General features: G+C 47.6%; 1 protein-coding gene across 1 annotated transcript in view; it reads right to left on the reverse strand.

Annotated features, from left to right (window-relative positions):
* LOC146042236 (cell adhesion molecule CEACAM1-like) overlaps positions 1–25,334 on the reverse strand; it is a 74,949-nt gene that overhangs the window by 11,421 nt on the left and 38,194 nt on the right. The window contains exons 4-5 of the mRNA XM_083162157.1: positions 17,405–17,761; positions 8,402–8,671 (exon numbers count right to left, since the gene is read on the reverse strand). Of these exons, the coding sequence (XP_083018283.1) occupies positions 8,402–8,671; positions 17,405–17,761 (627 nt within the window). The remainder of the gene's footprint in view (positions 1–8,401; positions 8,672–17,404; positions 17,762–25,334) is intronic.

Genomic DNA, 25,334 nt, shown 5'->3' on the forward strand with positions numbered 1-25,334 from the left:
ACTTGTGGGGGGGGTTCCACTGTATTGGTGCTTCGGGGGTCTTGCTAATGCAACATAGCACCCACCAACATTCCACCAGAATCTGAGCTGCAAAATCCAAAAATCACTCCTTCCCTTCTGAGTCCTGCCATGCACCCAAATGGTATTTTTTGGTCACATGTGAGGCATTGCCGTACTCGGGAGAAATTGGGGCACAGATTTTGGGGTGCTTTGTCTCCTTCATTCCTTGTGAAAATGAAAAATTTGGAGCCAGAACTGCATTTTTGTGTAAAAAAATTAATTTTTCATTTTCACTGCCCAGTTGTACCACAATTGGTGAAACCCCTGGGGGTTTGAAATGTACACTATACCCCTAGATGAATTCCCTGAGGGGTGTAGTTTGCAAAATGGGGTCACTTGTGGGGGGGTTCCTAACTTTTAGCATCTTATGGTGCCTAGAAACCTACATGGTGCCTAAAAAATAATCCCATAAAAAGGAGGCTCCAAAATCAAGTAGGTGCTCCTTCTATTATGAAGCCTGTGGTTTGGTCAACGTGCACACTAGGGCCACATATAGGATATTTTTGAAAACAAAAGAATTGGGGGAATCAATTTTTAGTCACATTTCTCTAGTAAAATCTACTGTGTTCCTTAGAAAAATGTATTAAAATTGCAAATCTGCAAAAAAAATGAAATTTTGAAATGTCACCTACACTTTGTTTTAATTCCTGTGAAACACCTAAAGGGTTAACAAACTTCCAAAATGCTGTTTTGAATACTGTGAGGGGTGCAGTTTTTGAAATGGCATCATTTATGGGGGTGTCTCACATACAAGTCCCTCAAAGTCACATCAGAACTGAACTGGTCCCTAAAAAAATCAGTGTTTGAAATTTTCTTGAAAATTTGAGAATTTGCTATTCATATTGTAAGCCTCCTAGTGTCCAAAAAAATTAAAAGGAAGTTTAAATAATGATGGAAACATAAAGTAGACATATGGTCTATGTTAGTTATTAACTATTTTGAGTGGTATGATTATTTGTCTCACAAGCAGAAAATTTAACATTTTGCAAATTGCTAAATTTTCCATTTTTTTACGACATTTTGGTATTTTTCACAAAAAAACACAGACTGTATCGACCCAAATTTACCACTAATTTGAAGTACAATGTGTCACGAGAAAACAATCTCAAAATCACTGGGATAAGTAAAAGCAAAAAAAAGTTATCCCCACTTAAGTGATACATGTCAGATTTGAAAAAAAGGGCTCTGTCAGGAAGGCAAAAACTGGCTGTGTCAGGAAGGGGTTAAATCATTGTATAAGTACTTGTGTCCTAATTTTTTTTTTTATAAATCGGTGCATTGGTGCAAAAATACTATTATGTATACTCAGGAATTGTATTTGTTGTCTAACCTACACAATCCATTTACTGCGCTATTACTAATTGTGAATTACAATATACATTTCTAACATACTTAGTGCTTATATTCCTACGCCACTTTCTGTAAATTATTACTATTTGTGACTTTATAATATACTGATCGGTTCCAGTGTCCCCAAATACTATGACATTTCTGAAACGTGCCATGGGACGCATATACTTATTTCTAATGCTCAAAGGTAACATTTACTATATTAACCCATTCTACCACCTCTGAGTTAGTAACATGTTTAGGAGCAGATAATGCAACCCTCCACCTCATCTCATCCATCCGGGGGATATTATCTATCCACTTGAGGGCCCCCAACTCCTCTGCTTGTACATAGGAGTGGAGATAACCATAAATTTTGGACAACCGTTTACCCACATCTATTTGCTTAATACATCTCTGACATGGGGATTCTTCAATATGCTCCAGATCCCCCTTACTATACTGAGCCATGGTCTCACTTGCAAATATCTATAGAACATTTCCTTTGGTAGATTAAACTCCGCTTGTAGCTGACTAAAAGACTTCAAAGCGCCCCCTCCCCCAATATAGTTGTCCAATAGTGCTTATTCCAAGTAAATTCCATATCTACCCCCCGCTGTTCTTTAATTTCCCTCAATGTATAAATGTATATAGGGAGAAGATAGGAGTAACTGGATCCAAACTCTCAAAATTAGTTACCTCTAAACCTTAGTACACAACTTACAGTTGGTTTGTTTTATCATATACCAATGAATAAGAATGTTTGATGATGGAGGTCCCTTTATGAGCTGGACGGATCTTAGATTACTAGGCTGAGGGAAATTGAGCTTATTCAGTGCACAGCACTAAGGGGATATATGTTTGTGGTCAGAGCCGGCCCTACCCTAAATGACACCCTAGGCAAGATTTTGGCTGGTGCCCCCTAGCACCGCCACTAGTTCCGCCTCTGACCCTGTTCCCCTTTCCCAGCACCATCAACCCTCATCATAGCAGTCATCATTTTGGTGCTCCTACCCGCACATATTCGGTGCGCAGCCCAAACAGGGGTGTGTTCTTGCTGGGAAGGGGCATGGCCACACAATAGTACCCCCAATTCAAATTATGCCACACAGTAGTGCAACTTTATTCACATTATATCATGCGATGGTGTCCCTTATTCACGTTACATCACACAGTAGTACCACTTTACCTTATATACATTACTCCTCACATTATTCACATTATACCCTTAGAAAAAAATCCTGAGAAAATATTGTATTGTAAGCACCTCCATGGCCACTCTGCAACCCAGCACAAAGCAGCCTGTGCTGGGCAGAGGAGAAGATCTGCAGCTGCTGCTGTCACTTAAGGGGTGGGGGCCCGGGGCCCCCACTGGGCCCTTCCATCAGACTTTGGCCTGGGTAATTTGCACCCCCTACCCCTTTCTCTTGGCACCCCTGATAATACCACACAGTAATGCCCCTTACACATGACACACATTATTAATGTCCTTATAACCATAATGCCCCTTACACATTATGCCAAACTTTATTAATGCCCTTCATACACATAATGACACACATAATGGCCCTTACACATATGTCACACATTATTAATGCCCTTATACACATGACACACATAATGCCCCTTACACATATGTTGCACATTATTAATGTCCTTATACATGACACACATAATGCCCCTTACACATATGTTGCACATTATTAATGCCCTTATACACATGACACACATAATGCCCATTACACATATGTTGCACATTATTAATGCCCTTATTCACATGACACACATAATGCCTGTTACACATATGCCGAATACTATTGCACATCCAACCCACCCCTATATTCTGTGTGCGACTGTGGCTGTACTTGCATACGGAATGCTATGTTACAGTGATTTCCATGAATACACTATTTCATATGCAGATACAGCCTCACTCACGCACAGAATATAGGCATGCTGCATATCATTTTAATCAGCAGAAGCTGCTGGTACCCCAAGGTATTCCAAATGCCCTAGGCAATTGCCTAGTTTGCCTATGCCTAAGGCTGGCTCTGATTTAGTCTTTGTTATGTGTAGTACAGTGACATGCGGTGAGGTCAGTGGCTGGTGAGGCACTGATTTGCAAGTAGAATGTTTTTCTTAAGTGGTACCATAAATAGTCGTGGTTGTGTCTCATGAGGGGGTGTGGTCACATGCAACTAGAGGAGTGGCTACATAACAATAGAGGCATGGTCACATCATGCCACACACTCCTTCAGCCATATAACTCTCCACCCCCCTCAAGCACGTATGTACCTCTCACTCCCTCCTTCCCTGACAGCCATATACCTCTCCTCCCTCCCTGTCTAACCAATGTACCTCTCACTCCCTCCTTATATCAATACTGCATCTTTCATTAATAGCCTGGCCCTGCCTCCCTGCAGGACCTAGATCAGTGGTTCTCAACCCTGGCCCTCAAGTACCCCAACAGTGCACATTTTCCAGGACCCCACACAGAATCACAAGTGACATAATTAGCTCCACCTGTGGATCTTTTAAAATGTGTCTGAATAATGAGTGCACCTGCCGGGTGACCTGGAAAACATGCACTGTTGGGGGTACTTGAGGACCAGGGTAGGGAACCACTGACCTAGATCATCTGTAGGAACAGGGGCCATCTGGGCTGCACAATGCCAGGGTCGGTGCAAGGTATAAAAACAGTGGTTGGCAAGGTATCTCAGCACTCTATGCAAATCTCCAGCAAACTACCCAGCCATACCAAGCCTCTGGCCCATCATCCAGTCAGGTTAGGGGTATGATATGAGAGAGAGAGAATAAATATATTTCTTTTGTCCAGTATTTATGGTTACCACATCACGAATTTTAAAGTAGTATGCTAATCCGCAGAAATATCTATTACATCTTCAGCAAAAGATGCAATATTAAAGCATATGAAATGCTGATAGGCTATGTAGCAGTGTGGCTGACTGCTACATATGTTTTGGACCCCCTGCCAGGGGAACCTGGATTGGCACCATATTATATACAGTACTTTGCAGCAATATGAGAGCGACCCTGCTGTGAGAGAGATATACACAGCGCACACCGTGTTCCTCCCCCCTCTCGCCGAAGACCTCCCTACCACCAGTGACAGCACCCCAATGGCCTCCCTTCCCCCAACGCTACTAATGCTGATAGCACCCCCCTGTGCAAGTGAACATTGCGGCACCCAAAATCGCACCCAAGACATCACCTCCAGCACTGCGATGCCGACAGCATAGCGCACTCTTCCTCCACCTCTCTCCCCATACCTGCCGCCGCGGGTGAAGTGGTGCCACTGCAGCTCCTCAGCGATAGTGGTGGAGGGAGCGTATCTTCTAACACTCTAACGCTCCAGGGTCACCCTTCTGCAGGGTCATCAACAAGTCAGAGGAAAGGGGTATGTGCACTGGAGGAGGCGGCACCGGCTGGGGTGATTAGAACAAGTGAGCAGGGAGTGAGTGACTCACAACCTGTCAGTGCCTTCATTTTTTTTACCCCACTCAGTGCCCCCCTCCGGTGCTGGCGCATCATGTGTTGTAAACTACTGCTGCTGTCTCACCCCGACCGATGATCCTCTGCAATACCAGCCGCTATCATGAAAAAGAAAATGACATTGCGGAAGTGGAGGTATGACATGCTGGTGCATACCGCCCCAGTTCGAGCTTCAGTGACAGGAACGTGCTTTCATATTGGCTGAAAGCACGCCCTTGTCACAGAGGCACTTGTACAGGTGCCGCTTCCAATAGGTTTTTTAATGGGCTTTTAGAGCCCTCTGCTTTTCCCCACCCCCTGCCTGTCCCCTGCTTCCACCTATTCTAATGAGAAACTGGAGGCACCACTTGCGGTGCCTCCAAAATCAATTTAAACTCTATGCAGCGCAGAAAATGATTACATTAATATAAAGAATATACTTATGACACAGAATATGTGTCATAAGTATCTTCTTTGTATTATTTGAATCATTAATGACAGGGGAGGCACTGCCTCCCCTACCTCCCCTGACTGCACGTCCCTGGTGTAGTATGTGAAAATTTTCACTTAAAACCGTTTTAAAGAAAGTACACTTCATGGAGATATTTTTTTCATAACGAAAGGGAAAGATGTACGGTAAAACATCTCTACATTGGAATACCAGTACGCAATACTAAAGAATCTTAAAGATACCTTGATGTTTTTGTCGGAACTCCTTAAAGAGGTGAGTGGGGTACCCACAAGATTATATTTGCCACCCCTTCGTAATGTATTTCTAAACCACACCTTTGGAGTAAGTTGGGGTACGCTCACTTTCTTGATACACACTGAGAGTCGTAAAGACCCCACACTACCTCTTGGTAAACGTTATTACACATTATTCCCTTTTTTTCCCCTCATAATCATCTGTACCAAGAACTTTTAGACTATCATTAGCAGGAGCAGAAATAACTTCAAAACAACTCACTAGAAAGCAGATACCGGAATCCATATACATGGAACGCAATATTTTATTTTCATTTTCCTCTTCACCTGTATTTTCTATCTCCCCAAATCCATCACGATACCGAGAAGAAGCGCCACAGGGATCTACTACCTGTTCACTAATTGTATCTGTTCTAAACTACAATACCGTTCCTGAAGTGGGACTACCAAAACGTGTTGCACGGATTATCCAGCCCATGGAGGAGACTGTGTAATCACCTTTAGGTAAACTTTTTGCAGTGGTGCCGAACTGCTTAGCACAGGACCTGTTTATACACCCAACACAACCACCTGTGTTTGATGAGACTTTGACCATCACTCCTCCGTTGTTTTATTGCATAATAATTGCATATTCTATTGTCATTTATGTTCACTGGAACCCAGGTAATTTCAGTACTTTTTATCCTAGATGTGGGTAGGGAAGACAATCCTGGGGCATTTTTTCAATACGGGATTATAGATTGAAAAAATACTCAATATCAGGATTCCCAGGACTAGCTTCCTTTAAAAAAATCACCTCGGCCTCCCCACATATTTACTTACGTGTGCGGTGCAGCGGGGGCTGGCGGAGCGGCTGTGTGGCCTGCGGAGCGTGACCTGTGACCATGTCATGCTGCGCAGAACCGCACAGCCGAGTCCGGGAGAAGCCGGGCAGCATCTGAGCAGGTGCTTATTTGTTTTAAACTCCAATATGTTAAAGTCTGCAGGAAGGAGACTGGGAGCAATGACAGGTGAGAAGGAGCCTGAAACGGGTATGGGTCATAGGTCCAATACTATGACGGTCGACACACATTAGGTTGACCAGTAAATGTTGACATGGCTTAGGTCGACACATGAACTAGGCCAACTTGTCTAAGGTTGACACCAGCATTAGGCCGACAATGGGATTTTGCTGTTACCATGCTTTGTGCATGATGCCTCCTTGTGCTCAGCACACTATTACAGTATATTCAACCTCTATGCCCTAGTGCAGGGCTGGGCAATTGCGGCCCTCCAGATGTTGAGGAACTACACATCCCAGCATGCCTTGCATCAGATTCAGCATGGCCACATAGCAAAACTAATGCAAAGCATCCTGGGATGTGTAGTTCCTCAACATCTGGAGGGCCGCAATTGCCCAGCCCTGCTCTAGTGGATGGTAGTGTATGAAATACCGTCTGTTTTTTTGGGAAAAAATGTTAAAAACTCATCGACCTTTGGACTGTTGACCTTACCATTGCCGACCTAATGCTTGTGTTGATCTTCTGACCTTGTTGACCTTAGCCATGTCGACCTATTTTATGTAGAGAAAAAGGGTATTGGTACCACGCTCTGCCCCTATAGTTCTTTTATTGGTGTGGTGTATAGGAAATAACGATGTTAGCTGGAAACTGTGGTTGGATTTGAATAATTTGTAACTTTACTTATGAACAAAAGTACACAGTGTATACATTCCAAATGCTTTCACAGATAGGTTGATACAATGTCTGTATTCACGTGTATTGCTACAGATCAAAACAAAACATAACAGTGAAGTGGGGATTAATGATAAAGCATACAGATTTAAACATACAAATGCAGATGTACTGATCTATAATGCTGTGGTGTAGGGGTGCACAGGGGGTGGGCAGGGAGATGGATGGGGGGCCGTCTTGGATTGGGGGTCGGTTGCCTGGCTGGGATGTTGTTGCTCTCTCCGTTGGTTCTGGGCTCAGGGGGTGTTGGTGTTCCCTGGGCTGCTTGGGTCGATCGGCTTCCAGGCGTCACGTCTGCGGGAGATGCCGGTGCACTGGGGGGTTGGCGGCGGTTGTTCTGGAGGAACCTTGTGCTGTACCTCTTCAGGGTGACAGGTCAGTGCCGTTCCTCCAGAACAACCGCCGCCAACCCCCCAGTGCACCGGCATCTCCCGCAGACGTGATGCCTGGAAGCTGATCGACCCAAGCAGCCCAGGGAACACCAACACCCCCTGAGCCCAGAACCAACGGAGAGACCAACAACATCCCAGCCAGGCAACCAACCACCAGTCCAAGACGCCCCCCCATCCATCTCCCTGCCCACCCCCTGTGCACCCCTTCACCACAGCATTATAGATCAGTACATCTGCATTTGTATGTTTAAATCTGTATGCTTTATCATTAATCCCCACTTCACTGTTATGTTTTGTTTTGATCTGTAGCAATACACGTGAATACAGACATTGTATCAACCTATCTGTGAAAGCATTTGGAATGTATAGACTGTGTACTTTTGTTCATAAGTAAAGTTACAAATTATACAAATCCAACCACAGTTTCCAGCTAACATCGTCATTTCCTATACACCACACCAACAAAAGAACTATAGGGGCAGAGCGCGGTACCAATACCCTTTTTCTCTACGTATCAAAATTAGCCGAGCCAGGTCAAACGGCTGGTGCCGCTGCTAGCACCGAACAAAGGCACAGTGCGCAGGTTACCCCCAAGGACCTATTTTATGTGTTGACCTAAGCCCTGTTGATCTTTAGTGGTTGACCTAATGTATGTTGACCTTTATAGTCAGTAATGTCTCAAGTACTCACAGGATACGGTCACTGTGTAGGGATCGCTGATACTCTTACTGACTGGGTTCTCAGCCCTGCATCTGTATTCTCCTGTGTCTGACCGTTCAGCTCTGGAGAAGGTGACCGTCCTGTTATCTGCTGATAGGCTGGGACCAGAGGGGAGACTGAGGTTGTTCTTACTCCATAGTATCCTCTCAGCTCTCTTATTGGTGTCACACGTCAGGGAGAATGTTCCATTTTCCTTGGGCTGGGAGTTAGACGCTGTGACCGTAGGCTTACTGACCCGCTCTGTGGATGGAGGAACATAGGGACAGGTAAGAGGTTACATATAGATATTGTTAATTATATCACTATGTAAAATTACACAGAAATAAAATGAATTTGATAACTAACAATGACATTTTGCTCCTTTATATGATCATATCCCCATGGTGCTTGTAGAGATCATTTCATTTACTAGAGGATCCATCATTGGAAAACAGTCATACAGTATGTGAGCCCAAGTATCATATTGCCACTAGGAAAGCATTGGGCAATTGTTGACTTCTTTATAATGCCCCATGTGTGGGGGCAGCCAGGTTACCTTTTCCAGAGACTGATAGTAGGGAGCCTATTAAATATGATGACGTGGACAGTAAAAGAAAGTCACAACTACAAGTGACCCTCTGGGGTGGAAAAGGCTGTCTTGGCCTTGGCAGCCTCAGTCACTATAATTTTCCAGTACCCTTTTGTTAAGTGACGAGTAGTGTGATAGAGACTTTTTGTTACATTTTCCACTTGTCCATCAACAGGGGTCATAGGATAGGAGTCACGGGGACTATCGCAGGATTTGCATGGGGGGGGGGGTTTCCAGAGAGGGTGATCTCGATGGTCAGTATACAGACATCGGAATCCCTCCTGACAGTACTCCAACAGAGGGGCAATCGCAAAAATTCCACTTGCGGGCTCTGTGCTCACTGCACTCACCATATTTTGTTACTAATGGGAGACCAATGTGCCTCGGTCTCATTGTCCCTTGTTAAATTACACCATAATATACATACGTTTTGTTTAATTACCATTAACTAGGCATCCCTGCGACATCTGTTTTTAAATAGATTTTTGTTATTTTTAGTTACCATGGTTACAGACTACATAGTGAATGACGCATCACGCAGCTCGACTGACATAAGAAATGATGATGTCATTCTGCCTGAAGGCAACCAGCTAAGTTGTCTAAGTCTGCCCCTCCTTTCTCATGACACGCTCACTCTTGATCCCATCTTTCTCTTTCCCTCCCTTACATTCTCTCACTCGCACATCTCTCATTTGCTCATTCCCTCTTTTTACATGAAGCCCTCTCGATCTCTCACTGACCTCTCTCTCCCTCGTTCACACTTCTCTCTTTTTCTCCGATGCTCTCTTGTGGGATAATGCACTAAGCAGTGGCTGTACATCCAGCCACCCATCACATATCACATATTCACTAACATATACAATGTGCAACACAAATTGTAGCCCTTCCGATAAGCACTGCCTGTTGCTATCCCCCGCCACTGTCACGATCCGAGCTGTCAGACAGACTTTCTTACCGGCTAAGTGCCTCCGCAGGTTCAGCTTGCGGTCCAGACGTCATCTCTGCCGGCCTCCTGTCTCCCAGTGACAGTCCCCAGTGCACGGCAATCCACCTGTCCGCCGCCATTGCTCCCAGTATCCAGCATGGTGTGCACAAACACACTTTCCCGCCATAGCAGACATGGGGGCTGCCATGTTCTTTCCAGTCACATGTCTGTGCTGTCCAATCCTGTTGGTTCTGATCTCCCTGTCATACTTCCTCGGCCAATCCTGGCCACCCAGTGGGGATAAGTATGCTGGGAGCTCTCAGAACCATTGCTAGTGCTTCAGTTGTCTCCAGTGTATGGTCAGCTGTCCTTGTCTCCGTGCAAGTGTATTTCTCTGCTGGTGTTGTCTTCCATGCTGCAGTGTGTTCCAGGTTGTTCCATCTCCTGTGAAGTCCAGGTTATTCCATCGCCTGTGATCCTGCCTCGTCAGCCCAGCGACCAAGCCTAGCTCCGGGACTCTGGTCCTTCCGATGCTCCAGCATCATCCACCATCGATGTTCCATCGCTAGTCCGATATTCCGGATCTCCTGCTTACCTCCGCCTCCCCCCTCTGTCTATCTCTTCACTGGCTCCCCATTCCTTTCCGAGTTCTCTTTAAACTCCTCACCACCACCTACAAAGCTCTCTCCTCCTCCACCGCTCCTTACCTCTCTTCACTGATCTCTATCCACACTCCCTCCCGTCCTCTTCGCTCCATCGCTGACCGCCGACTGACCTCTCACCTAATCACCTCCTCCCACTCCCGTGTCCAAGACTTCTCTCGCGCTGCCCCCCTGCACTGGAACAACCTCCCGCCACCCATTAGGCTTTCTGATTCCCTTACCTCCTTCAAGCGCTCCCTCAAAACCCACTTTTTTCGACTAGCCTATCCCTCCTCCTAACCTCTTTTGATCCTCTTATCCTGCCTCCGTTCCCCTCCGTTCCTACTTATCCTATTGTTTTTCGTTCGTCCACCCACCTATTTTTAGTATGTTAACTCTTATGAGTAGGGCCCTCCTTCCTCACGTACTCACCCTACCTCTTTACCTCACCTGTGCTCCTGTCCTGTTCTTCCCTTCCTCTACTTCATCTTTAGTCTCCTTGACAATTTTGACACCTACTTCTGAACTGATGCTGACTTTAGTTCTACCAGCTATACCCCCATTTATACTGTATTTTTCAACACACCCTGTACGTTACCTCGTCATTTTTTTTTTTTTTGTTTGCTATGTACGGCACTGCGGACACTTTGCGGCGCCCTATAAATAAACGTACTACTACTACTACTACTACTACTACTACTACTTCCGTCCGTCATTCCGGACCCACAGTCATCTCCCGTCCGTCATTCCGGACCCACAGTCTCCTTCCATATCCGATAACCGAATCCGATGTTCCCACATCATCATTGATAGTCCGATATTCCGGATCTCCAAGCCAAGCTTCCGTCCGTCATTCCGGACCCACAGTCAAGCTCCAGTCTTCCGTCCGTCATTCCGGACCCACAGTCTTCACATCCGATGTTCCACCATCGATCCCACATATCATCACATCTGTAAAGTATTGCAATCTGCATGAACTCTGTCATATCTCCTGCATACTTTACTGTCTGTTTATATTACAACCATCTGCAAATAAACTCCGGTTGTATTTTACCTCTGACTGCTTATTGGCTCTGGGTGCACTGTCGCGCACTCCATGCGCAAGGGTCCTCTCCAACCTTCCCGGTTCAGGTACCGGTCCAGGTCCCCACCAGAGGTCTCAGTCTCGTCGACTAAGCCCCTGGTGTGACAGTAAGCACTAGCAAAATGGATCCAGCCGCAAACCAAGCATCTCCACCCAGCCCTGTACAGCAACTGGCTGTTCGCTTGGATCAGCAAGAGGCTGCGCAGAGCCAAGTGATTCATTGTCTGCAAGATCTGTCTTCCCGGCTGGATAAGCTACAGACCACTCTCAGTGGCCCTGAGCCTGTCAGAGAACTTCCAAGTCCAGTTCATCCTCCTGTAATGGCTGCTGCACCGCGCCTTCATCTGTCTGTCCCCACCAAGTATGATGGGAATCCCAAGACCTGTCGAGGTTTTCTCAATCAGTGTGAGATTCACTTTGAGCTGCAACCCAGCAACTTCCCTACTGAAAGGGTCAAGATCGCCTACATCATCTCCCTCCTGTGTGGAGCAGCGTTAGAATGGGCGTCTCCCTTATGGGAAAGATCTGATGCCATCCTGTCCAACTACAAGGACTTCGTGTCAACATTCCGGCGTATCTTCGACGAGCCTGGGCGATCAGCATCTGCCTCCACTGAACTCCTCCGTCTCAGACAGGGATCCCGCTCCGTCGGGCAATATCTGGTCCAGTTCCAGATTCTGGCGTCTGAACTCTCCTGGTGTGATGGGGCCTTATACGCAGCTTTCTGGCATGGCCTATCCGATCATATTAAGGATGAACTCGCTACCAGAGACTTACCCTCAGGTCTAAGTGACCTTATTTCATTGTGTATCAAAGTAGACCTACGCTTCCGAGAAAGGGCTGTAGAACGTCACAAGAGCGCTCCAGTTAAAGTGCCAACTCCTCCGCCTTCGTTACCCACTGCTCCTGCGGTCCATTCCAAAGAAGAACCGATGGAGATAAACCGTTTCCGTTTGTCTCCAGGAGAACGTCGACGGTTGGCACAGCTCTGCCTGTATTGTGCCGATCCTGCACATCAAATTTCTGCATGCCCGAAGCATCAAGGAGAACTCCTCCTCCTAGCCCGTCAAGGAGAGGGTAGGCTAGGAGTAATTAAGTCCTCTCCATCAGCAACTGATTGTGTCCTTCCAGTTTCCCTACAAGTTGGTCAGCATTTCAAGACTGTCTCCGCACTTCTTGATTCCGGTGCCGCTGGCAACTTCGTTACTGCAGAACTGGTCCGCAAGTGGGGGTTACCCACTGAAAGTCTTTCCAAGACTGTCTTCCTCACTGCTGTGGATGGCAGTAGGATTCCTGATGCGACAGTCTCCCGCAGAACTTTGCCACTTACAGTAAAAGTGGGAGTCCTGCACACTGAACTTTTGTCCTTCCTGGTTTTACCCCGAGCCACTCATGCTCTGGTTCTGGGTTTACCCTGGCTCCGTCTTCACAATCCTCGTCTTGATTGGAAGACATTGGAAATCCTTTCCTGGGATCCTTCCTGCTCCGGTACCTGTCTCCAAAAGGTACTCCCAGCTCGTCATTCTTCAGCCGATGCAGCAGACCTTCCGCCTCTTCCCTACCAAGAGTACTCAGATGTATTCAGCAAGTCTGGCGCTGATGTCCTACCTCCTCACAGACCGTGGGATTGCCCTATCGAACTTATCCCAGGCAAAGAACCACCTAGAGGTAGAACCTATCCTCTCTCTCTTCCAGAGACTCAAGCCATGACCAATTACATCAAGGAAAATCTGGCAAAGGGATTCATCCGTCCTTCGACTTCTCATGCTGGCGCAGGATTCTTCTTCGTCAAGAAGAAGGATGGAGGCCTACGTCCCTGCATTGATTATCGCGGCCTCAATGACATTACAGTAAAGAACCGATATCCGTTGCCCCTTATCACCGAGCTGTTTGACCGTGTCAGCAGTGCAACCATCTTTACGAAACTCGATTTGAGGGGTGCATACAATCTCATCCGCATACGAGAGGGCGACGAGTGGAAGACGGCGTTTAATACCAGAGACGGCCACTATGAGTACCTCGTCATGCCCTTTGGGCTCAGCAATGCCCCAGCCGTGTTCCAGCACTATGTCAATGAGATTTTTCGGGACATTCTGTATCGTCATGTAGTTGTATATCTCGATGACATTTTAATCTACGCCAATAACATCACAGAACATCGTTATTGGGTCAAAGAGGTTCTGTCCCGGCTGCGAGCTAATCATCTCTACTGTAAACTGGAGAAGTGTGTCTTCGAGGTGAAGTCTATACCCTTCCTAGGGTACATTGTCTCCGGTTCTGGTCTTCAAATGGATCCAGGAAAACTGCAGGCCATCCAAGATTGGCCAATTCCCTCTTCGCTGAAAGGTATTCAACATTTCCTGGGTTTTGCCAATTATTACAGAAAATTCATTCGTAACTTCTCTTCTATTGTGGCTCCCATCACTGCCTTGACTAAAAAGGGGTCTAATCCAGCGAAGTGGCCGGCAGAAGCCATCGAAGCCTTCCATCTGTTGAAACAGAGGTTCACTTCCGCTCCTGTTTTAAGACAACCTGATACCACCTTGCCCTTTATTCTCGAGGTCGATGCCTCCTCCGTGGGTGTTGGGGCAGTCCTCTCGCAGAAAGCGCCCGATGGTCGTCTTCATCCCTGTGGGTTCTACTCCCGTAAGCTCCTGCCTGCAGAGCGTAATTATGCCATCGGTGACCAAGAGCTCCTCGCCATCAAGTTGGCATTAGAAGAATGGAGATATCTTCTAGAGGGCGCTGTCCATGAGATCACAATTATCACAGACCACAAGAATCTTCTGTATCTCAAGTCTGCTCAATGTTTAAATCCCCGTCAAGCCAGATGGACACTTTTCTTTTCCAGGTTCCGTTTCAAGCTGTCGTTCTGTCCAGGGACACAAAACCGAAAAGCTGATGCCCTTTCCCGCTCATGGGAGCAAGAAAGTGAGTCTAAGTCCACACATCAACATTTTATTATTGATCCAGTGGCCTTCTCCGCAACGGGAGTTTCAAATCTCACGCCCCCTACAGGGAAAAGATATGTAAAGCCAGCTCTAAGAAAGAAGTTGCTTTGTTGGGCGCATTCTTCAAAATTCGCTGGCCATGCAGGCATTCAGAAAACTTACGAGTTTATCACCAGGTCCTACTGGTGGCCGTCCCTCAAACAGGATGTACAGGACTTTGTTTCCTCTTGTGCTAAATGTGCTCAGCACAAGATCAGTCGTCAGTCTCCTCCTGGGCAATTGATGCCACTGTCAGTGCCACATCGTCCTTGGACGCATATTTCTATGGACTTTGTAACTGATCTTCCAGAGTCTGACAAATTCACCACCATCTGGGTGATTGTTGACCGGTTCACCAAGATGGCTCACTTCGTTCCCCTCACCGGTCTTCCGTCAGCTTCCAAGCTGTCCCAGCTCTTCATCAAAGAGATATTCAAGCTTCATGGGCTGCCTCTTGAAATCATCTCCGATAGAGGAGTCCAATTCGTAGCCAAGTTCTGGCGAAGCCTGTGCTCCCTGCTTCAAATCAAGTTAAAGTTTTCCACAGCCTACCACCCTCAAACCAATGGCCAAACGGAGAGGGTGAATCAGGACCTTGAAGCATTTCTCCGCACATATGTCTCTTCTTCCCAAGATGACTGGGCTCAACTCCTTCCATGGGCAGAGTTCTGCCATAATAACCAATATCATTATTCATCCAATGTCACTCCATTCCTTGCCAATTATGGGTTTCATCCTCGAGTTCCTGACTTCACTCTGCAACCTGTGTCCTCTGTTCCAGCGGTCGACATGACCATCCGGCAGTTCGTCAAATCCTGGAAGCTCATTCGTTCTTCACTTCTGAAGGCTTCAAGCAGGTACAAAAAATTTGCCGACAGGAAACGCAGAGCTGTGCCAGCCCTCCGTCCAGGAGATCGTGTCTGGTTGTCAACCAAGAATCTTCGATTGAGAGTGCCATCGATGAAGTTCGCTCCCCGATATATTGGTCCTTTCCCAGTTGAGCGAGTCGTCAATCCAGTAGCTTACAAGCTCAAGTTGCCGCCCTATTTGAAAGTGCCAGCTACATTCCACATTTCGCTGCTCAAGCCGCTGGTTCTGAATCGCTTTCATTCCAAGCTCCCCAAGGCTCCTAAGGTTTGCACCCAGCGTGGAACAGAATATGAGGTCAGTAAAATCTTGGACTCTCGCATCCGATATGGTCGTCTGCAATATCTGATCGATTGGAAGGGCTACGGCCCCAAAGAGCGATCATGGACCAATGCCATCGATGTCCATGCTCCCAGACTCATCCGGGCGTTCCACTCCAAGTTTCCCCGCAAGCCTAAAAGGTGTCCTGGGGCCACCCTTAAAGGGGGGGGTGCTGTCACGATCCGAGCTGCCAGACAGACTTTCTTACCGGCTAAGTGCCTCCGCAGGTTCAGCTTGCGGTCCAGACGTCATCTCTGCCGGCCTCCTGTCTCCCAGTGACAGTCCCCAGTGCACGGCAATCCACCTGTCCACCACCATTGCTCCCAGTATCCAGCATGGTGTGCACAAACACACTTTCCCGCCATAGCAGACATGGGGGCTGTCATGTTCTTTCCAGTCACATGTCTGTGCTGTCCAATCCTGTTGGTTATGATCTCCCTGTCATACTTCCTCGGCCAATCCTGGCCACCCAGTGGGGATAAGTATGCTGGGAGCTCTCAGAACCATTGCTAGTGCTTCAGTTGTCTCCAGTGTATGGTCAGCTGTCCTTGTCTCCGTGCAAGTGTATTTCTCTGCTGGTGTTGTCTTCCATGCTGCAGTGTGTTCCAGGTTGTTCCATCTCCTGTGAAGTCCAGGTTATTCCATCGCCTGTGATCCTGCCTCGTCAGCCCAGCGACCAAGCCTAGCTCCGGGACTCTGGTCCTTCCGATGCTCCAGCATCATCCACCATCGATGTTCCATCGCTAGTCCGATATTCCGGATCTCCTGCTTCCGTCCGTCATTCCGGACCCACAGTCATCTCCCGTCCGTCATTCCGGACCCACAATCTCCTTCCATATCCGATAACCGAATCCGATGTTCCCACATCATCATCGATAGTCCGATATTCCGGATCTCCAAGCCAAGCTTCCGTCCGTCATTCCGGACCCACAGTCAAGCTCCAGTCTTCCGTCCGTCATTCCGGACCCACAGTCTTCACATCCGATGTTCCACCATCGATCCCACATATCATCACATCTGTAAAGTATTGCAATCTGCATGAACTCTGTCATTTCTCCTGCATACTTTACTGTCTGTTTATACTACAACCATCTGCAAATAAACTCCGGTTGTATTTTACCTCTGACTGCTTATTGGCTCTGGGTGCACTGTCGCGCACTCCATGCGCAAGGGTCCTCTCCAACCTTCCCGGTTCAGGTACCGGTCCAGGTCCCCACCAGAGGTCTCAGTCTCGTCGACTAAGCCCCTGGTGTGACAGCCACTACCTGAACCTCAGGGTCTGTAACCCAGAAGTCCCTCTGTGCATGCGCAGAGATGCCTGCAACAGCGGGGCATGCTGGGAGAGATCCGTATCAGATCCCTCACACAGCAGCATTACAATGCATGGTTTTTACAGAATTTCTACTTAAGTATATCCCGGATATTCTTCTGTCCCCTAAGCACCATTGTAGTGACAATAGTGGTGTTGGGGTCTTTCAAAAAATTTATGTGGAGCCCAAAAAGTTCTCATTATGCCCCCAGCTGGAGCTACCCCTATAACCAGCCTTACACAGCCAACAACCATTGTTACTACTCACCATAGACAGTCAGGGTCACAGACGCTATTTCTGCTGGATCCAATGTCTGTATCTTCACTGTATAATTACCAGCATCAGTTATATGGAGATCTGTGATCAGTAATGAGCCGTTAGGGAAAGGTGTGATCCGAGAGACATATAGAGGCCCAGTAACTAGTGGGGAAGGATCAGTAGGAATATATGTGAGGATATGATACTGAGGATCTGTGTTTGGTCCTTTATACCAAGAAAAAGCTACAATCATCCCATTGACCCCAGTAACTCTCAGGGATACAGATTCCATTATCGCCGGATATTGAGGGATCAGCTGAATACTGATGTTTCCACTGGTCAGATTCATCCACAGACCGAGGAGAACTGGAAGAGAAGAATCCAGACATCAATCATCAGCCAATCTGACAGTGTTACTGCGGGATGTGGTGGTATGACAAATACATCTGTAGGGTACTAGTGATGGCAGGAGACCTGATGTGGGCACATAATGTAGATGTAATATGGAAATATACATATGGGTGATACTGTAGGGATTATATCTGTCTCACCTGCTGCTCATATTCAGTAAGTAATTGGAGAAACGTCCTATACAACCACCATATAACTCTATATCCCTGGCAAAGTCCTAGAACATATGTAGCGCTGCTGAGATATACTATTACTGTATATACACATTAATTGATCAAAAATATATTTCCTAGAAAATCAAATAAAGAAAACATATTCTAGCTTTTCTTGTCCGCAGTGATATCGATGAATGATTATTAGGCTTGGTCCTTTTATTTATAATAAAAATAAATGCTGGAAGATCCTTCACAAAATATTCCTATTCCTTTCTATAGGATAGTCACTTGAAGGGCTTAATATTATATGTCCTTTCCCTGCAATCAGCAGCCTATGATATTACAGGCAGTGCCAATCAGCCCCAGTATTCAATACTGCATTTTTTATAGGAGCAAAACCTTACAGTGCACTGACCTCTCACAGTGCAGTCTACACAGATGACCTCACATTAGCTGGCACCAGTGCTGTATGCCTGTTGACAACAATTGTCCAGGGGCTCAAATTACACATTTCTCGAGTATCAGAGGCTTCCACCATCCTGTGACACATCAGGAATCTGTACACATAAACCATCCCCCGAACATCCCCTCTTCTCCCACTATCTCCATCAGCATTGGTGAAACCGAGATCACGTCCACCGACCAAACGCGCTGCCTCGGTGTCATCATTGACTCCTCCCTCTCTTTCACCCCCCACATTCGTGCTCTCTCACAGTCTTGCCGCTTTCACCTATGCAACATCTCACGCATCAGACCATTCCTCTCCACTGACGCCACCAAAATTCTCATTCACTCTCTTGTCATCTCCCGCCTTGACTACTGCAACATCCTTCTTTCTGGGCTACCTCTCACCCGCCTCGCACCTCTCCAATCCATTCTTAACGCTGCTGCTAGGCTCATCTTCCTCTCCCGCCGCTCTACCTCCGCCTCCCCCCCTCTGTCTATCTCTTCACTGGATCCCCATTCCTTTCCGAGTTCTCTTTAAACTCCTCACCACCACCTACAAGGCTCTCTCCTCCTCCACAGCTCCCAACCTCTCTTCACTGATCTCTATCCACACTCCCTCCCGTCCTCTTCCCTCCATCGCTGACCGCTGACTGACCTCTCACCTAATCACCTCCTCCCACTCCCATGTCCAAGACTTCTCTCGCGCTGCCCCCCTGCACTGGAACAACCTCCCGCCACCCATCAGGCTATCTGATTCCCTTACCTCCTTCAAGCGCTCCCTCAAAACCCACTTTTTTCGACTAGCCTATCCCTCCTCCTAACCTCTTTTGATCCTCCTATACTGCCGCCGTTCCCCTCCGTTCCTACTTATCCTATTGTATTTCGTTCGTCCACCCACCTATTTTTAGTATGTTAACTCTTATGAGTAGGGCCCTCCTTCCTCACGTACTCACCCTACGACATTACCTCACCTGTGCTCCTGTCCTGTTCTTCCCTTCCTCTACTTCATCTACAGTCTCCTTGACAATTTCCACACCTACTTCTGAACTGATGCTGATTTTAGTTCTACCAGCTATACCCCTATTTATACTGTATTTTTCAACACACCCTGTACGTTACCTTGTAATTTGTTTTTTTGTTTGCTATGTACGGCGCTGCGGACACTTTGTGGCGACTTATAAATAAACGTACTACTACATAAACGACCTACCAATAATAGGCATACAGTGTTGGTGCCAGATACTGTGAGGCAATCTTTGTAGACTGCATTGTGAGAGGCCAGACCATGGCAGCACCCATTTATAGGGCAGCCAGCAGCAGCACCCAGTTATAGGACAGACAGTGGCAGTACCCATTTATAAGGCAGCCAGCAGCAGCACACAGTTATAGGGCAGACAGCGGAAGCACCCAGTTATAGGGCAGACAGCGGCTGCACCCAGTTATAGGACAGACAGCGGCAGCACCCAGTTATAGGGCAGACAGCGGCAGTACCCAGTTATAGGGCAGACAGCGGCAGCACCCAGTTATAGGGCAGACAGCGGCAGCACCCAGTTATAGGGCAGACAGCAGCAGCACCCAGTTATAAGGCAGACAGCGGCAGCACCCAGTTATAGGGCAGAGAGCTGCCGCACCCAGTTATAGGGCAGACAGTGGCAGCACCCGGTTATTGGGCAGACAGCGGCAGCAGCACACAGTTATAAGGCAGACAGCGGCTGCACCCAGTTATAGGACAGACAGTGGCAGCACCCAGTTATAGGGCAGACAGCGGCAGCACCCAGTTATAGGGCAGACAGCGGCAGCACCCAGTTATAAGGCAGACAGCGGCAGCACCCAGTTATAGGGCAGACAGCGGCAGCACCCAGTTATAAGGCAGACAGCGGCAGCACCCAGTTATAGGGCAGAGAGCTGCCGCACCCAGTTATTGGGCAGACAGCGGCAGCAGCACACAGTTATAAGGCATACAGCGGCTGCACCCAGTTATAGGACAGACAGTGGCAGTACCCATTTATAAGGCAGCCAGCAGCAGCACACAGTTATAGGGCAGACAGCGGAAGCACCCAGTTATAGGGCAGACAGCGGCTGCACCCAGTTATAGGACAGACAGCGGCAGCACCCAGTTATAGGGCAGACAGCGGCAGCACCCAGTTATAGGGCAGACAGCGGCAGCATCCAGTTATAGGGCAGACAGCGGCAGCACCCAGTTATAAGGCAGACAGCGGCAGCACCCAGTTATAGGGCAGACAGCGGCAGCACCCAGTTATAGGGCAGACAGCGGCAGCACCCAGTTATAAGGCAGACAGCGGCAGCACCCAGTTATAGGGCAGAGAGCTGCCGCACCCAGTTATAGGGCAGACAGTGGCAGCACCCGGTTATTGGGCAGACAGCGGCAGCAGCACACAGTTATAAGGCAGACAGCGGCTGCACCCAGTTATAGGACAGACAGTGGCAGCACCCAGTTATTGGGCAGACAGCGGCAGCAGCACACAGTTATAAGGCAGACAGCGGCTGCACCCAGTTATAGGACAGACAGCGGCAGCACCCAGTTATAGGGCAGACAGCGGCAGCACCCAGTTATAGGGCAGACAGCGGCAGCACCCAGTTATAAGGCAGACAGCGGCAGCACCCAGTTATAAGGCAGACAGCGGCAGCACCCAGTTATAGGGCAGAGAGCTGCTGCACCCAGTTATAGGGCAGACAGTGGCAGCACCCAGTTATAGGGCAGACAGCGGCTGCACCCAGTTATAGGACAGACAGCGGCTGCACCCAGTTATAGGACAGACAGCGGCAGCACCCTGTTATAGGGCAGAAATCGGCAGCACCCAGTTATAGGGCAGACAGCGGCAGCACCCAGTTATAAGGCAGACAGCGGCAGCACCCAGTTATAGGGCAGACAGCGGCAGCACCCAGTTATAGGGCAGACAGCGGCAGCACCCAGTTATAAGGCAGACAGCGGCAGCACCCAGTTATAGGGCAGAGAGCTGCTGCACCCAGTTATAGGGCAGACAGTGGCAGCACCCGGTTATTGGGCAGACAGCGGCAGCAGCACACAGTTATAAGGCAGACAGCGGCTGCACCCAGTTATAGGACAGACAGTGGCAGCACCCAGTTATAGGGCAGACAGCGGCAGCACCCAGTTATAGGGCAGACAGCGGCAGCACCCAGTTATAAGGCAGACAGCGGCAGCACCCAGTTATAGGGCAGACAGCGGCTGCACCCAGTTATAAGGCAGACAGCGGCAGCACCCAGTTATAGGGCAGACAGCGGCAGCACCCAGTTATAGGGCAGATAGCGGCAGCACCCAGTTATAAGGCAGACAGCGGCAGCACCCAGTTATAAGGCAGACAGCGGCAGCACCCAGTTATAGGGCAGAGAGCTGCCGCACCCAGTTATTGGGCAGACAGCGGCTGCACCCAGTTATAGGACAGACAGCGGCTGCACCCAGTTATAGGACAGACAGCGGCAGCACCCTGTTATAGGGCAGACATCGGCAGCACCCAGTTATAGGGCAGACAGCGGCAGCACCCAGTTATAAGGCAGACAGCGGCAGCACCAAGTTATAGGGCAGACAGCGGCAGCACCCAGTTATAGGGCAGACAGCGGCAGCACCCAGTTATAGGGCAGACAGCGGCAGCACCCAGTTATAAGGCAGACAGCGGCAGCACCCAGTTATAGGGCAGACAGCGGCAGCACCCAGTTATAGGGCAGACAGCGGCAGCAGCACACAGTTATAGGGCAGTCAGCGGCTGCACCCAGTTATAATGCAGACAGCGGCAGCACCCAGTTATAAGGCAGACAGCGGCAGCACCCAGTTATAAGGCAGACAGCGGCAGCACCCAGTTATAGGGCAGAGAGCTGCCGCACCCAGTTATAGGGCAGACAGCGGCAGCACCCAGTTATAAGGCAGACAGCGGCAGCACCCAGTTATAAGGCAGACAGCGGCAGCACCCAGTTATAGGGCAGACAGCGGCAGCACCCAGTTATAGGGCAGACAGCGGCAGCACCCAGTTATAGGGCAGACAGCGGCAGCACCCAGTTATAGGGCAGATGTCACCCTCTCCAACAGTCAGTAGTGGGAGGGGAACAGGTTTAATCAATTTGCTTCTGTTGTAGATATCCACACGTAAGTATTTTTCAAGAATGTTTAATCATATAATCGGTATTGATAAATGAATAAGATACAGAATATGGCAAACAGAGCCAATATGAAATACACAACAATTACAATACAATTTTATTATTCCGGAACATGAACTGACATTCCAGTTGTCCTGCTATCCCTCCTGGTTCCGTTCTTTAACCACAATTAATCTTAAGGTGCATACACACTCTACGATTTTCTGACCAATATCGTTCATTTTAGCCCTTATGAACGATATTGGTCAAAAAATTGAAGAGTGTGTACAGTTAGACCGACGAGCGGCGAACGACAGTGCGCGTTCCCGCCGATCGGTCAACACACGCCGCCGTCGCCCAAGCCAGACAGGTCAATTTTTACCTGTCGTTCGCCGCTCGTCTGGAGAAAGCCTGTGTGGATGCGCCAGGAGGAGAGTGGAGACTGCCGCTGGAAGCCGCGCCCCCTGCCCTCCGCCCTCCTCAATCACACTGAAAGGACGGAGCTGAAGACGGAGGCGCTGCTGCGGCTGGGAGAAGACGCGCTGCCGGGAGAACAGTGGTAAGTATGCAGGGCCCCCACTGTCCACCAATGTTTACAGCACTTTTTTGTTTTTTCACACTGCCACCAATGCATTTTAACCCTTTATACCCCACTGACCACCAATGCATGAAGCACGTTTTTTACTTTATTATAATATGAAACTACCCCCACTGCCACCAATGTATTCATTAAATGCACCAATATATATATATATAATATATATATATATATATATATATATATATATATATGTTATATTATATATATATATATATATATATATATATATATGTTATATTATATATATAATATATATTTCTATTATATATATATATATATATATATATATTAATTTATATTATAATATATTGTTAGTGCATTTAAATGAATACATTGGTGGCAGTGGGCATATAAAATATAAACATTTGTGGGCAGCTGTGTGCGTCGCTATCTGCTGGGGACGGCTATGGATAGTGTAGGGCACGGGGCGCCCCAGGCGGGGAGGGAGGGCGCTTTGGCACTTACCCGCTTTGCTCCACAGGGGATCTATGCAGCCACATCTCACCGAGGGAGGGAAGGGGCTGGAGGGGGATGCGGTGACGGCCGTCGAGTCGCTCCAGGGGCACATGGGGGGGGGGGGTTTTGCATTTAAATAAATATACATTTGTGGCAGTGGGCATATAAATATATAAACATTGGTGGGCAGTGTTGGCAGTAACGTATACATTGCTGGTCTGTGCCAGCAATGCATAAATCATAAATTAGCATCAACACTGCCCACCAATGTTTATATATTTATATGCCCACTGCCACCAATGTACTGTATATATGGAACCCTTGGAATTCAAACCCAGCCCATTTATAATGAAAGATTTTCAGCAAAGTCTTTCGCCTCCTGAAAATCTCTTGCTCTTTGGGGAAAATAGCTCAGTGTGTACGCACTACTTTGGTGAAAGATATAGCTATCAAAGATTTTGGCAAAGTCTTTTGAAATGAAAATCTTCAAGTGTGTATGGGCCTTTAGTTGCGCTGCTACGGTCGGTAACTTGTTTATCTTTCATAAAAATCTTTAATCTTTCAAGAAAATCTGTCATCTGTCTAAAAAATCTTTCGTGTACATGTACCATCTGTTTTGTAAACAACTCTGGGAAGTTCAAGGGAAATCTGTCACCAATATCTTTCATGCACAGTTTCTACGAGTGTGTATGCACCTTTACCTTTGTGGTTTGACAACAACCTCAAAACTACAACACTTATGATTACTATAACATATTATTGAGGGATATTTTGACGAACCAACTCAATTGTGCTAGGATATTATTGCGCAATAATGAACATGCTACACTCTATTAATGCAATAAATCCTATTCTGTTGTTTTCTATTACAGTTTCCTATTTTATCTAAAGGCAAATACAAAGTGACACTTGGTAAGTATATTCACAGTCCCTGGTATTAATGCAACAAGTTATATATTGAAACTTTCTCTAATCCTTAACTGTCCTATAGATACCTTACTAAATTAGTCTCCTTTTTATGTCCCTATAAAGTACTTTGGTGACTGAGCAGATACTGGTCTTAAATGACTGCAGGAACTATGGCTGACTAGTATAGTCTTCCACTCAGCATCAACTTCTATTATCGACTCAGTTGAAAATCTTCTAACAATTGGCTTGTGCAATGGGTTTCCCCTGGCAACTGCGCCGGGTTTATCCCTTTATTCTATCTCGATCGCAGTGGGTTTCCCCTGGCGATTGCGCCGGGTTTATCCCTCCTTAGTTCACTCGCTGTGGGTTTCCCCTGGCAACTGCGCCGGGTTTATCCCTCCTCCTCACTTTTCTACTCTCAATCTGGCTTCCTCTCTCTTGGTCGGATAGTTATACTGTCTGCACATGCAATATAGTCATAGGTGACGGGACCTCCCCTGACACGATGGGTCGGGTTTAGCCCGGTTGGCAGATGAGAGAATGTGTCAGATAGTTGATTAGTAGTTACTTAATCGTTCTAGGATTCAGGCTACACTCTCTCAGGGCTTCCCTTAATCAGGTGAATCAGATTTAGCCTTTCCCTACTGCTTTCATGAAAGTGTGGTAGTGCTGGGTATGACACTGAGCTGCCCGAGGCAGAATTACACTCACCACCGCACACAAGGGTTTCCGACAGCTGTTCAGCCTGGCACCGCCTCGATGATGACGCTGCACCTCCCTGTAATGGTGCCGCCTCCGTGACGACACTCTCAGCCGAACGGGCCTCTCAGTAATGGCACCGCCTCTG

Source organism: Crinia signifera, chromosome 19 (assembly GCF_055691185.1).
Source record: "Crinia signifera chromosome 19, ASM5569118v1, whole genome shotgun sequence".
In the NCBI taxonomy this organism is placed as follows: Eukaryota; Metazoa; Chordata; class Amphibia; order Anura; family Myobatrachidae; genus Crinia; species Crinia signifera.